This window comes from Panthera pardus, unplaced genomic scaffold (genome assembly GCF_024362965.1).
Source record: "Panthera pardus isolate Hobbes unplaced genomic scaffold, ASM2436296v1 HiC_scaffold_3, whole genome shotgun sequence".
Lineage (NCBI taxonomy): Eukaryota > Metazoa > Chordata > Mammalia > Carnivora > Felidae > Panthera > Panthera pardus.
Genome location: NW_026526876.1, coordinates 13,207,528 through 13,221,815, shown reverse-complemented (window position 1 = coordinate 13,221,815; position 14,288 = coordinate 13,207,528). Strand labels below are relative to the sequence as shown.

General features: G+C 48.3%; 1 protein-coding gene across 1 annotated transcript in view; it reads left to right on the top strand.

The window, feature by feature from the left end:
• Window positions 1–14,288, top strand: part of FOXK2 (forkhead box K2) — a 62,499-nt gene that overhangs the window by 43,618 nt on the left and 4,593 nt on the right. The window contains exons 5-8 of the mRNA XM_053893145.1: window positions 4,262–4,455; window positions 5,264–5,439; window positions 6,694–6,990; window positions 7,452–7,661. Of these exons, the coding sequence (XP_053749120.1) occupies window positions 4,262–4,455; window positions 5,264–5,439; window positions 6,694–6,990; window positions 7,452–7,661 (877 nt within the window). The remainder of the gene's footprint in view (window positions 1–4,261; window positions 4,456–5,263; window positions 5,440–6,693; window positions 6,991–7,451; window positions 7,662–14,288) is intronic.

Below are 14,288 nucleotides of genomic sequence, written 5' to 3'. Positions count from 1 at the left end.
AGCTGCTTCCAAACAACATATGGTTTTCTGGCCGGAGGACGAAGGCCAGCTCTCAGGGGCGGCCTCCTCCAGGCTTCAGTCTTGTGGGGAGTTAGGTCAGGTGTGATCCCCACGTGCATGGATTGCTCCTGGCTCTGGGAGCGACTTCCCAGCCCCTGAGAGCGGAACGTCACAGACATGGCTGCTGGAGGGCAAGCACCCCTCTCTGTTAGCTGTCATCGATGCTGCTTTTTATCGAAACCTCTTTTCTGTCTAGATCAAGGCCCAGAAGGGTGACTGAGCCTTGCCTGTGTAAGGCCCTCCTGGCTCCAGTGTTTTAGCAGAAAAGAGATTTCCTGTTGCACCCCTCCCTTTAATTTTTGGAATGCGCTCTCAATTTCTTTTAGCTGTTCCCAGTACTGATCCACACGTGTTCTTTTTCTGTCATGAGATTCTCTGAGCTGCCCCTCCCAAAGTGACTGCACTTAAAGTCTGTGTATGGATGAGACCTTCTTCCCATGTCCTCACTTTTGGCTTAAAACAAAAAAGCCTTTCCCTTTTGCAACCTTGTTTCATAAAAGCCAGATCCGATTTTCTTTGTGTGGAGAGTAGGGGGGGAAGACAGTCTTGTAGAACAGCCCAGTTTTAAAATGTGGGTTTCCAAAAAAAAAAATAAATAAATAAAAAAAGGGGGCGCCTGGGTGGCGCAGTCGGTTAAGCGTCCGACTTCAGCCAGGTCACGATCTCGCGGTCCGTGAGTTCGAGCCCCGCGTCAGGCTCTGGGCTGATGGCTCGGAGCCTGGAGCCTGTTTCCGATTCTGTGTCTCCCTCTCTCTCTGCCCCTCCCCCATTCATGCTCTGTCTCTCTCTGTCCCAAAAATAAATAAAAAACGTTGAAAAAAAAAAAAAAAATGTGGGTTTCCAGACTGCCTCCTGCCCTCCCCTGGGGCGTTAGGGAGGTGGTGGTGCAGGGAGAGCAGGGCCCGAGGGCTTGGCCCTGACTCTGATCTGCTCCTCGGAGACCTGTGCCTTTTGGAGCACCTGAAGGAAGTCCACAGCTGCCTTCCAGGCTCACTTCGGGTATTTTGCCTTGTCTGCCTTTGGCGAGGCTTCTTGATTGGTCCAGAGGAAACTCTGGGATAAAACAAATTGTGACCGCATCTGGGAAGATGGCATGTTTCTTTCCTTCGGTTGCATATTTATGCCAAAATGTTTTCTTATGATTTATAATTTTACCCAGCCCAGAATTGAGGTATTTGTTATAACTAGAAAACTTGAATTCTGGGCCTTTGGGCCTCTGAAAGGACCAGAGCCGGTTTCTTAAAGTAGAGGGTGTGTTGTGGGCTCCTCTCACCCTGTACCTTGAACTCTGCTTCTAGAAGGTCCTGACATGTTCCCTTCTTATCAGTTTGTTTACAAGTCCTCAGTAGAGGGAGTACTCTGCATGAGTGGGGCCGACAGAAACTAGGTCTGGGCAGGAGTGCTGGGGGTGCTTACAGAGGCCGGAGGCCGGTGACCAGCTCTGGGCCTTTCGTCCGGGTCATCTGCAGGGATGGAGCTGCCTTCGGGGACAGGAGGGAGGAGGGACTGGCGCCCAGGGAGGACGGGTTGTGGGAAGTAGCCTTGGTGAGGGGAGGGTCTGGGGGGAAGAGAATGTGTGCAGTACTGCAGACCCTTTTCTTCCTGTTTAGTTTTAAAGAGTAATAACTTGCCTTTTCTCTGCATGTAATACTTTCTGAATCAGTAGAAGCCAAGCCAGCGTGGTTTTTGTGTTTGTAGCTTGGCTTGATCAAATTACAAAGGCCTTAAATGACCTTAGAAATATAGTTACTTTGCGTCTGCATTAAGTATCTGGTAGAATAATGGGAATGACTTCCACAGCATTTCCAGTCTTGTTGGCTGGAAAATCGTGGCCTCTTTGTTCCACAGGCTTGTTAGACCCTGTTGTGACGGTGCATAGTGTAGCTTCTGTCACGTTTTCAGGACAGAACATAGCGACTCCTTGACCTAGGAACTTGCGTACAGCTTGTCTGTGGCATGAAGGTCGTGGAACCACAGCTCCCCCCCCCCCCCCCCAGTCCTGTTCTCCTTTATCAGTGGGAAGAAATACTAGTGTCCCAGTCCCCCGAAATGGCACTTCCTACCTCCAGACTCCCCCTGACCCAGCTTCCCTTTTTCCTCCTAGCAGCACGTGCATTAACCTTCTCGGTGCAGTTCCAGCCTTCACGTGGGGGTTCAGCACCTCCCGTGTTGTTCACTTGTAAGCTGCCCAGGTAGCCAGGTTCCCTCCCACGGTACAGTCGGAGGACCTCTTAACCCTTCCATGGCAGTCGTAAGGATTGCCTTGTTCACAGCCAGAGGGCCCTGTGGTGTCATGGTCTGGGTTTGCTTTTCTCAACCCACAGTCTTGGAGTCTACCTTCTACGGCACAGAAACGTCTGAGTAATCAGAGGAAGATCGTCTTCTCTCTTTGGCAGAAGCACCAGTAGTAGTTGAGTTTGATTTTTCTGGAAGAGCTAGTAGAAAGGTATTGTTGGTAAATCCCTAAACCTATGATAAAACATAATAACAAATATCTGCGGTTATCAAAATGTTCTAAATCTTGGGTCTCCCAGGTGGCTCAGGTCGGTTAAGCATCCGACTTCGGCTCGGGTCATGATCTCACGGTTCATGGATTCAAGCCCGTGTCAGGCTCTGTACTTGCTTTGGGTCCTCTGTCTCCCTCTCTCTCTCTGCCCCTCCAGCGCGCTCTCTCTCTCTCTCTCTCTCTCTCTCTCTCAAAAATAAACATTAGGGGCGCCTGGGTGGCTCAGTCGGTTAAGCGCCCGACTTCAGCTCAGGTCACGATCCCACGGTCCATGAGTTCGAGCCCCGCGTCGGGCTCTGTGCTGACCGCTCAGAGCCTGGAGCCTGCTTCCGATTCTGTGTCTCCCTCTCTCTCTGCCCCTCCCCCGTTCATGCTCTGTCTCTCTGTCTCAAAAATAAATAAACGTTTAAAAAAATTTTTTCTTTTAATAAACATTAAAAAAATAATAAAATAAAATATTCTAAGTCTCAGGTAATGCACTTATTTATAAACACTTCCACAAATCCCAGACAGTCTAGGCGGCCCCCCTGCATGTTGCTGGTGAGGGAGACGGACTTCCACGGGCTTGTGTGGTGCTGTGGTCACAGCCATAGCCTGTGACTGGTTGTGGTAGGTGAGCGGTCCCCTAGCTGGGTTGTAAAGTAGAATTTGATACATTTGATTTCTGAGCCACCTCTGGCAAGTGAGGATTTCAGGCTGTGGCTAGGAGTTCCTTTAGAAGATTAATTGGGGAATTTAGAAATGATTTTGGGATAGCCCGAAATTGTACTGTGAGTTACCATCATTTTGAATCTTGTAAGCAAGTAGTAAGTAGTTTAACTTACTAACTAGTAAGTAGTTTAACTTACTAACTTTAAATTTAAACATGGGTGTAAATTCATGAAATAACTTGGATGCATGGCTTCTGTCCAGCTGTTGCTGACTGTGGTTTGGGGGGCTCGGGATCAGGCGTGCTGCCAAGAGTCGTGCAGGTTGCAGTGGGGAGCTTTCCTGAAACTGTCTGTAAGCTGTGAGCCAAGATTTTTGTAATGGAAAGAATAGAGCAGGAGTTGAGGGAAACCTCCTCTCTGTGCCTCATCAGATTATTTGGTGGATCAAATTGAAAAACATGTATGGAAGTATTTTGCAAAGTGCTCTTATTACTGGAAGATGGTGTCGACAATACGTCTCAACCTTTAGCTCGTCTTTATCCTTTGCTGGTTTGCCAAACACTTTGCACTGGATTAATTCATTTTAGATGGCTGTGACAGATTCTTGTAAGCTAATTCCGTGCTCAAAAAGTATTTTAAAGGATTGGCTTATTTTGTCTCTGTTCGTCTCTAAGCAGGAAAGGTGAGATGACTGCAGTGAGGGTCCTTGGTCTCCTACCTGGGGGAGAGATGGAAGTTGCCTTCTTCCCTGTGGTTTAGATGGCCCACCCCTTCTTTGTTCCCTAGGTCCCCCCCCCCCCCCCACCGCCCCTGGTGCTCCCTCTGCCGTTTCGTTCCAGGACCCTCCGGCTGGGGGGTCGCACCCCTACTCCTTCACTCGGGAGGAGGGCCGGCTCCTCCCAGAACAGCGCTGCTTGTAAGTCGTCTGCCCTCTGCAAAGGCTGCATGCCTCGGTCTCTGCTTTGCAGGGCACTGAAACTGGGGCACATTTTCATTTCTCAGCAAAGAAATATATGAATTCTACGTATTTTTTTATGTTTCATAGAATTCAATTCGCCACAATCTCTCTCTGAATCGGTATTTCATCAAAGTACCACGTTCCCAGGAAGAACCAGGCAAAGGCTCATTCTGGAGGATAGACCCTGCCTCTGAAAGCAAATTAATAGAGCAGGCTTTTAGGAAAAGACGGCCTAGGGGCGTGCCTTGCTTTAGAACCCCTCTGGGACCGCTCTCGTCTAGGTAAGGAAAAAAGACAAACAAAAAGACCTCACTTACTGGTTAGTAAATTTGCCTTCAATGTGTTGGTCAGTTTTCCTTTTCACAGTAGGAACTACCAAATGCGGTGTGATTAAATGTGGGGATGGGGATTTGAACAAGAGTGTCGGATGCTGCCCGCACATTTCTTGAACGGCAGTCTGAAACGGCGGAGACTGGCGATGAAGTTTACTTCCACTCCGCTCCCACGTGGCAGCTGTGGCCTCACTGAACTCATTGCACATTGTTAACATGACCGGTCGGCATTTGATGAGCTGTGTGTTTTCCTTTCCCTTGACACATGAACAGCTCTTCCAAGCTGTATTTTAGCGGCTTAAACTCAAGATTGTTTTATATAATGTTAATGGCCTGATTTTCAAATTATACATTTTTAGCTTCATTAATAGATGCTCTGTTTCTAAACAAAAAAAAGGACCAGGATGTAAGTCTCGGGCCCCCACCTGCTTGCACACCGCTGGCTCCTGCTGCCCGTGGACAGGAGCTGCTTAGAAGGGGGGCACCAGTGCAGCTCCACGGCCGTGCAGCCCGTGTGGGCACGGAGCCCCAGTAGCCTAGCGCAGCACAGGCACACTGGCTGTCACAGCTGAGTGAGTCTCACGGGAGGTCCATCTCCGGTCACAGGCGTTCACAGGGAAAGTAGAGCTCACAGAACTGTAGTCAGGCGGCAGAAGACAAATGGCCGTTACAGTTTCAAAATGCACGTTATTGAGATGACGCAGCGTGATGAGTGCTGGACCTGTAAAAATCCGCTGTCTTTTTTTCTGTAACACAGAAGTGCCCCAGCCTCTCCCAATCACGCTGGAGTGCTGTCTGCTCACTCCAGTGGTGCCCAGACCCCCGAGAGCCTGTCGAGGGAAGGTTCCCCGGCCCCGCTGGAGCCGGAGCCCAGCGCGTCACAGCCCAAACTGGCCGTCATCCAGGAGGCACGGTTTGCTCAGAGTGCACCAGGTGAGACTCGAAGAGAGGGGGCAGGCGTGGTGGGTGGGGGCGGGCCAGGCTCCTCAGCGGGACACAGCAGTGGCCTTGGCTCCTTTGTACCTGGTACTTTCTGCATAATACCTGAGTGTTATAAGCTCTGAAAAACTTAATAGTACTGTGAGTGTTAAAAAAAAAACAACCAAAAACAGTGAACGTTGTTTTACGTAAACAGCTTATGTGGATGCCTGAAATAATTAAGAATCTGTTTCTCAGTTGCTTGATCATTCAAAGATTGTGGAAAAAAAATCCCTCCCCCCAAAGGAATAACACAGATTAGACAAGCTAGACATTGATCGGCAGCAGAAACTGCCCACTTAATGACTAGGTGAGCATCTCACAGTTTACTTACTAAGTTGCAAAGCAGAATAAAGATGTGTGCCCTGAGGAATTTAAAAACAAAAACAAAAACCGTAACAATACAGTGTGGAAATGTGTCTGAACTAATTCTATTATGATTCCTAATTGGTTGGCAAAATGTGTGTTTTTGGTGTTTTTTGGTTTTTGGTTTTGGAGCAAGAGCGTGCATGAGTGGGGGTGGGGTAGAGAGAGGAGCCCAAGCAGGCCCCGCGCTGTGAGCACAGAGCCGACGTGGGCTCAGTACCACAAACTGTGAGATCGTGACCTGAGCCGAAATCCAGAGTGGGACTCAGAACCGACCGGGCCACCCAGGCACCCACAAAATACGCACTTTGACACAGTGGGATTCCTGACCATGCTGGCAACAGCCCCTCCCCACCCCCACCTGTACCTCCTGTCACCAGCGTGTCTTTTCATTTACTCTGTGCCCAAACCAGGGAGAGCAGAGGTTGGTTGGCAGAGTTTGTAACTCTGTGTCTGGGCTTTCCGGTTCTGTCGCCCCCACCGTGAGACTTTAATGCTGGGGAGAGCGTGGCCCCCTTGACTGGGCTCAGTAGGCAGCTTCTTCCCATATACTGTGTTGACATTTTCTTTTTCATGAGGAAAGAGATGTGGGAAGAGGTGTCGTAAGAAATCTGAGTAGAGCAAGAATTGCGTTTTTAGCAGTCAGATACAAGAGTTCAGTATCCCCGTTAAGATACTACCCTTTTCCCACCGCGAGTGACTTCACTATTATGAGGTGGAGGGGCGCGCCCTGTCTTACTCCTCTGTGTGCTGTGAGCGGATGGTTGTGCTTGGTCGGTTCTGGGAAACGGTTGGAGGAACGTGGGTGCCTGTGCCTCACCCCTGCTCCCTCAAACTCTGCAGGCTCTCCCCTGTCTAGTCAGCCTGTTTTAATCGCTGTGCAGCGGCAGCTGCCGCCGACGATCAAGCCTGTCGCCTACACGGTCGCCGCCCCCGTGACCACCGCGACCTCCCAGCAGCCTGTCGTGCAGACGGTGCACGTCGTCCACCAGATCCCCGCGGTGTCCGTCACCGGCGTGGCCGGCCTCGCCCCGGCCAGCACGTACACTGTTGCCGGCCAGGCCGTGGTCACGCAGGCGGCCGTGCTGGCCCCTCCTAAGGCAGAGCCGCAAGAGAATGGAGACCACAAAGAAGTAAAAGGTAAAGCAACAGAAGAAGTCGCTGCAGGCAGTTTCTCAAGCTGTTTCTCAAGTCTTCCCAGCAGACCTACTCGTCCCAAGCCCCTTTCTTTTTGTTGTTGTTGTTTTAATTTTTTAAGTTTATTTATTTTGAAAGCGATGAGAGCACAAGCTGGGGAGGAGCGGGGGGGGGGGGGGAGAGAGAGAGAGCGCGAGACACAGACAGACAGACCCCCAAGCAGGCTCTGCACTGTCAGCGCAGAGCCCGAGGCGGGGCTAGAACTCATGAACTGTGAGATCACAGCGTGAGCCGAAACCAAGAGTCAGACACTCCACCGACTAAGCCCCCCAGGTGCCGCCCCCAAACCCCTTTTCTAGTTACGTAACGTCTTAGAGAGGGTCTGCTGGCCACCTGGCGTGATTGCTGTGGCTTTCCAGTAATGTCAGTTGGAATTGTTTCTTTCCCCTTCCTTTTAATTTCAGTAAAAGTGGAACCTATTCCTGCGATTAGCCATGCCACGCTGGGCGCCGCTAGCCGGATCATTCAGACGCCACAGACCACCCCCGTCCAGACGGTCACCATCGTGCAGCAGGCTCCTCTGGGTCAGCACCAGCTACCAATAAAAACTGTGACGCAGAACGGGACTCACGTGGTGCCAGTCCCTGCCGCCGTCCACGGCCAGGTGAACAACGGTAAGCAGTGTCCTTCACAGCTAATAGGGTGCAGATATCAAGAGCGAAGATCCTTTGCTCTCCGTTTTATGAATGGTAGTGTTCCATACTTTGGTTTCGAGTGTTAAATTTTAATTTTTTTGTCTGAGGAAATGTTTGCATTTCTAAAGTGTAAGAAACCTAATAGTGCTACAGGGTACCTGGCGGTGGTTGTGGGTGTCAGCTCTCCTGGGGGTCCCCCTGGTGGAGCCATCTGAACGGAGATTAGCGTTTCTGTAAATACCTAGAGAGCTAGAAATCCCCCCCTCCTTGTGTAGATACCTGGGTGTGGCCTGGAAGTAACGGGAGGTTTGGGCACTGGCACCTGCCTTCTGAGATGTCTCCTGGGACACCTGTGCTCCAGAGTGTGTCTGACGGAAGCAGAGAATCTTGCTCTCTGCGCACATAGCTGTCCATGCATGTTCTCACATCGACGAGTAGAGAAGACAGGACAGACCAACGGAGCTTGGCATTTAGTTAGGTAGTTAGTAATTTAGTAAGTAGGCTCCACGCCCAACGCCAGAATTCAATTCAGTAACCCTGAGATCAAGACCTGAGCTGAGATCAAGAGGCGGACGCTTAACTGATCGAGCCACCCGGGTGCCCCTGAGCTTGGCTTTTAAATGAGAGCACAGAGAACCCCCTTTCACCCAGCCCTGTGGAGCCATGTGAGGCGTAGGGGTCCGGCTGGCTGTTAAGTCAACTCAGGAGTCTAGTGTCATCCTCAGAGCTGCTGTTTGAGCAGCGGGTCCTTGCCTAGGCCTACAGAGTGCCTGCTGTCCATCAGGACGCAGCAGTGGCCTGCAGGAGCTCAAGCAATGGAGTCAGGCTCCTGGTCAGAAGGTGCTCTCTGTGCCCACAGAGTTTCTCTGAAAAGGGGTAGAGAACAGAAGGCCTGACTGTGTTGACCTCCCACCCGTGAGCGATGAAGGAGTGGAGGAGACCTGCGTTTGCCTCTGGGATTCAGATTCCCACTCTGCCTTGCCCCAAACTCACTGGTAGAATAAGTTCTGGAACCTTTTCTGGGGAAGACTAACCACCTGAGAGTTCTTTGTTCTTATTCTTCTTCTTTTTTTTTTTAAGTTTATTTATTTCGAGAGAGAGTGTGGGGAAGGGGCAGAGAGGGAGAGAGACAATCCCAAGCAGGCTCTGGGCTATCAGTGCAGAGCCCAATACGGGGCCTCAGTCCCACGAATGGCGTGATCATGACATGAGCTGAAACCAAGAGTCAGACGCTTAACTGAGCCTCCAGGCGCCCCAAGAGTTTTGTTTTTCTAATGTCTTTGTTTTTAAATAATAGTTAACACATGCCAACCTGTGGATAAATGGACAAACTTGCAATCAGTTACCCATTTCAAACGCTGTCTTCTCAGGTTCTGTGTCCCCTAAGTATTAAGAGTTGGGCGGGCCTTATTTTCTCTCTGAATAAGTTTGTCATTGTGGATGACGTTGACGCAGCAAACCTGTTGGCGCTGTGTGCTTCTGGAAGAAGGTGGCATTGGGAGGTGGACTGGTCGGTCCTTTTTTGGTCTGAATCCTCAGGCTGAAGCCATGGTTCAGCCAGTGATTCCCAGATATGATGTGCCTCAGAGTCCCTTCCTGAGCAGGTGTGGCCTGGGGGCCCAAGAGTGCATTTCTGACGCATTCCAGGTTGTCAGAGAACCACTGGTGCCAGTCAGGGGCCTCTTATGTCCACCTGTCTACTGGAGGGAGTTGGAACAGCTGTGTATCCCTTTCACGTGTGAAAGTTGGTATCTAAAATGTTTCCTTACAGATTTAATAAGCAAAGGATTAAGTTTTCCACTGTTTTACATCATTCTCTCTAATGTTCTCCTGGCCCTGAATATTGCCCTGATTTGGCGTCTACTCTCAGAATGTATGAGCACCCAGACAGGCCCTCCTGCCCCTGTAATGGGGTCTTGCGCCCTAACAGATTTCATATGCGTGCCGACTAGTTTCTGTCTGAATACTGTTTGCTGAGCACATTTTTACTCTGCACAGGAGAATGCGGAAACATTAAAGATTTAATCGTGAATATAAGGGATACAGAACCTGAGAAGACAGCATTTGAAATGGGTAACTGATCGCAAGTTTGTCCATTTATCCACAGGTTGGCACGTGTTAACTATTATTTAAAAACAACTTGGTGGGGCGCCTGGGTGGCTCAGTCGGTTAAGCGGCCGACTGGCTCAGGTCATGATCTCGTGGTCCGTGAGTTTGAGCCCCGCGTCGGGCTCTGTGCCGACAGCTCAGAGCCTGGAGCCTCTTTCAGATTCTGTGTCTCCCTCTCTCTACTCTGACCCTCCCCCGTTCATGCTCCCTCTCTGTCTCAAAAATAAATAAACGTTACCAAAAAAAAATTTTTTTTAAATAATAAAAAAATAAAAACAACTTTTGGGGCACCTGGGTGGCTCAGTCGGTTAAGCGCCTTACTCTTGATTTTGGCTCAGGTCATGATCCCAGGGTCATGGGATCAAGCCCTTGTCGGACTGTCTGCAGACATCACGGGGCCTGCATGGGATCCTCTCTCCCTCTCTCTCAAAATAAACAAACTTAAAAAAACAAATAGAATTTTTTAATTTATTTATTAAAAAAAGTTTTTTAATGTTTCTTTTTGAGAGAGTGCAAGCAGGGGAGGGGCAGACAGAGAGGAAGACAGAATCGGAAGCAGGCTCCAGGCTCTTGCTGTCAGCACAGAGCCCGACATGGGGCTCGAACCCACGAACTGTGAGATGGTGACCTGAGCCAAAGTCGGACACTTAACTGACTGAGCCCACCCAGGTGCCCCCAAAAATACAATTTTTTAAATATTTGTTTATTTATTTAGAGAGCGGGATAGAGAGGGGTGCACGTAGGGGAAGGGCAGAGGGAGAGAGAATCTCAAGCAGGCTTTTCTCTGTTGTCATGGAGCCCAACTTGGGGCTTGATCCCACAACCACGCGATCAGGAGTTGATGGTTCAACCGACTGAGCCACCCAGGCACTCCTCAAAAATATAATTTATCTCGTAAAATAAATTAAAATTGTATTAAAGATTAACTTCTTAATATATTGGGGCTTTAAAGAAAGCCACACAGTTTTTTTTTATCATCATTGATGATCGCTGCAGGGTCAGCCTTGAGACCTTGTTCCCTCTCAGGAGAAGGAAGATGGAAAAAATATTGAAACTCCTTCCAGTTTTAGTCATCTTTTACCAAAAACCATTTTAAATTATCTGTTAGTGGGAAATTTTATTGGTTCTTCTTTAATTTGGTTGTAGTCTTTTACTTAGAAATCACTGGGGGCTGCCTGGGGGGCTCAGTCGGTTGAGTGTCCTACTTCAGCTTGGTCATTCATGATCTCGCGTTCCTGGGTTCGAGCCCCGTGTCAGGCTCTGTGCTGACAGCTCAGAACCTGGAGCCTGCTTTGGATTCTGTGTCTCCCTCTCTATCTGCCCCTCCCCTGCTTGTGCTCTCTCAAAAAATAAAAAACATTAAAAAAAAATTTTTTTAAAGAAATCACTGGTTTAGAAAAGGGTTTTCTCTCTAGTCCGTAACGATTCAGTGCTCCCAGACACCATCCTCCCCAGCGGCGGCACCCAGCCCAGTGGGCGCAGGAGGCGCTGTGGAAAAGGGGGAGGAGGTGGCAGATGAGCTTGAAGACTGGGCGAGGAGGGTGGCTCTCCTTACACAGTGTCAGCGGTCACTGAGGTGCTGCATGGCCTGTGACTGCCTTCACCCTAGAAAGTCACTCTTGAGAAAGGAAAGCGGTACCTGTTAATAAACTCTGAAAGTCAGCAGCTTTGCTTTTTTCTTTTAAGCTTTGTATTATGGAAAACGTCAGACATTCTGGAAATTCTCTCCCAGCTCTTCCCCACCCAGATCCAGACATAGTGTCATTTTTATCTGTTGGTATTTCAGCATCTCTGAAAGAATTTGCTTTTACTATTTTTTAAAATTAGCAGTAATTCTTTTATACTTAGTACTCCTTAGGATTCGAGTCATTTTTTTTTTTTTTTTTGTCGTATGGTAAAATATACGTAACATACAATTGACCATTTTACAGCATACAAGTCAGTGGCATTAGGTACATTCACAGCATTTTGAAACCATCTCCTCTAACGAGTTTAGAAGCATTTTCATTGTCCCAGTAGTAAACCTTATACACAGTAAGCAGTTACTTCCCGTTTCCCTCTTACCTGAGCCCCTGGTAGCCACTAATCTGTCTCTGTGGATTTGCCTACACTGGACATTCCCTGTAGATACAATTTGATACGTGGCCTTTTATATCTGGTCTCTCACTGAGCATCATGTTCGGAGGTTTATAGCATTGGTCAGTACTTCTTTATGGCTTAATGTTTCCATTTTTTTAAAGTGTTTTTTTTTTTTAATTTTTTTTTTTAATGTTTATTTTTGAGACAGAGAGAGACAGAGCATGAATGGGGGAGGGGCAGAGAGAGAGGGGGACACAGAATCGGAAGCAGGCTCCAGGCTCCGAGCCATCAGCCCAGAGCCTGACGCGGGGCTCGAACTCACGAACCGTGAGATCGTGACCTGAGCTGAAGTCGGACGCTCAACCGACTGAGCCACCCAGGCGCCCCATTAATGTTTCCATTTTTGTTGATTCAGTCACCGATTGATGGACATTTGGATTGTTTCCACCTTCTGGCTGTTGTGAATAGTGCTGCTGTGAACATTCATGATTATGTATGGTGTCCTCGTTTTCATTTCTTCTGGGTGTATACCTAGGAGTAGAATTGCTCAGTCGTATGGTAATTCTGTGTTGTTTATTGAAGAACTTCCAAACTTTTCCACAGCAGCTACATTTTACATTCTTCCGCTGATGTAGGAGATTCTCATTTGTCTACATCCTCACCAACACGTGTTGTTTTCTGTTGTTGTTTTTCCCCCTCATGGCCATCTTACTGGGTGTGAAGTGATATCAGTGATTTGGGTTTGCATTTCCCTCATGAGTAACGATGTTGAGCATCTTCTCATGTGCTTGGTGATTTGTAGGTCTTCAACGAGCTATGTAAATCTTTTGTCCATTTTTTGTTGTTGAGGTGTAGGAGCTCTTGATATATTCTGGATACTAGGTCCTGACCAGATGTGATTTGCAAATATTTTCTCTCATTTGGTGGGTTTATCTCTTCACTCTCCTGATAGTGTCTCTGATGCACCAGTTTTTTACAGATTTAAAATAATTTAAAAAAATTTTTTTTTAATGTTTATTTTTGAGAGAGCGAGAGAGAGACAGAGTGTGAGCCAAGAAGGGGCTGAGAGAGAAAGGGAGACACGGAATCTGAAGCAGGCTCCAGGCTCTGAGCTGTCAGCACAGAGCCCGATGCAGGGCTCGAACCCACAAACCGTGAGGTCATGACCTGAGTGGAAGTCTGGCGCTTAACCGGCTGAGCCACCCAGGCGCCCCTAAAATAATTTTTTTTAATGTTTATTTTTGAGAGAGGGAGACAGAACGTGAGTGGGGGAGGGGCAGAGAGAGAGGGAGACACAGAATCCGAAGCAGGCTCCAGGCTGTGAGCTGTCAGCACAGAGCCTGACAGAGGGCTCGAACCCTTGAGCTGTGAGATAGTGACCTGAACCCGATGATCGGATGCTTAACCGATGGAGCCACCCAGGCGCCCCTCTGATGCACCAGTTTTTAATTGTGAAGTCCCCTTTATCTCTGTGCCCTTTTGTGTCTTGTGCTCCAGGTGGCCTATGCAAAGACTCCACTGCCACCCCTGGGGTGGTGCCCCTGTGCTTTCTTCTTCTCAGAGCGACAGTGTTCCAGCTCTTAGGTTTAGTTCTTTGATCCATGTAGCGTTAATTTTTGTATCGAGTGAGTGAGGTAATGGTCTGACCACACCTTTGGCGTGTGGATGTACATCTGTTCCAGAAGAGGCCTCTTCCATAGAAGAGACCATGCTTTCCCCACGGAGTGGTTTTGTCACCCTTGTGGAAAGTCACTTGACCTCCGATCTACGGGTTTCTTTCTCACGTCTATCTCCCTGACCTTCGCATCTGCCTCGATGCCAAAGCCACAGTTTTGATTACTGCAGTTTTGTAGGAAGTTTTGAAATTGGGAAGGAGGAGTCCTCCGACCTTGTTCTTTTTTGTTTTGACTATTCTGGATCCCTAGCAATTCCATGCAAATTTTAGGATCAGCTTTTCCATTTCTGCAAAAAACCAGCATTTGGGATGTCGATAGGGACTGCACTGAGCCCGTAGATTGCTTTAGGCAGTGCCGCATGACGAGCATCACGTCTTCTCAACCAGGAGCGTTGACATCTCTCCATTTGTTTAAGTCTTTAATTTCTTTCCACAGTGTTCTGTAGTTCTCAGTGTAAAAGTCTGGCTCAAATTTCTTCCTGTTTTATTCCTTTGGAACTCCTTCCTGTTCAGTTCCTTTGGAATTGTTCTCTTAATTTCCTTTTAAGTTCACTATATATACAGCTGATTACGATATGTTACAGCTGATTATTATACATACAGCTGATTACTATATATTAGTCTTTTCTATATATATAGCTGTTACCATATATACTGCTGATTACTGTACATTACAGTTGCTACTATATACATAGCTGGTTACTGCATTTTACAGCTGTTACTATATACACAGCTGTTACAGC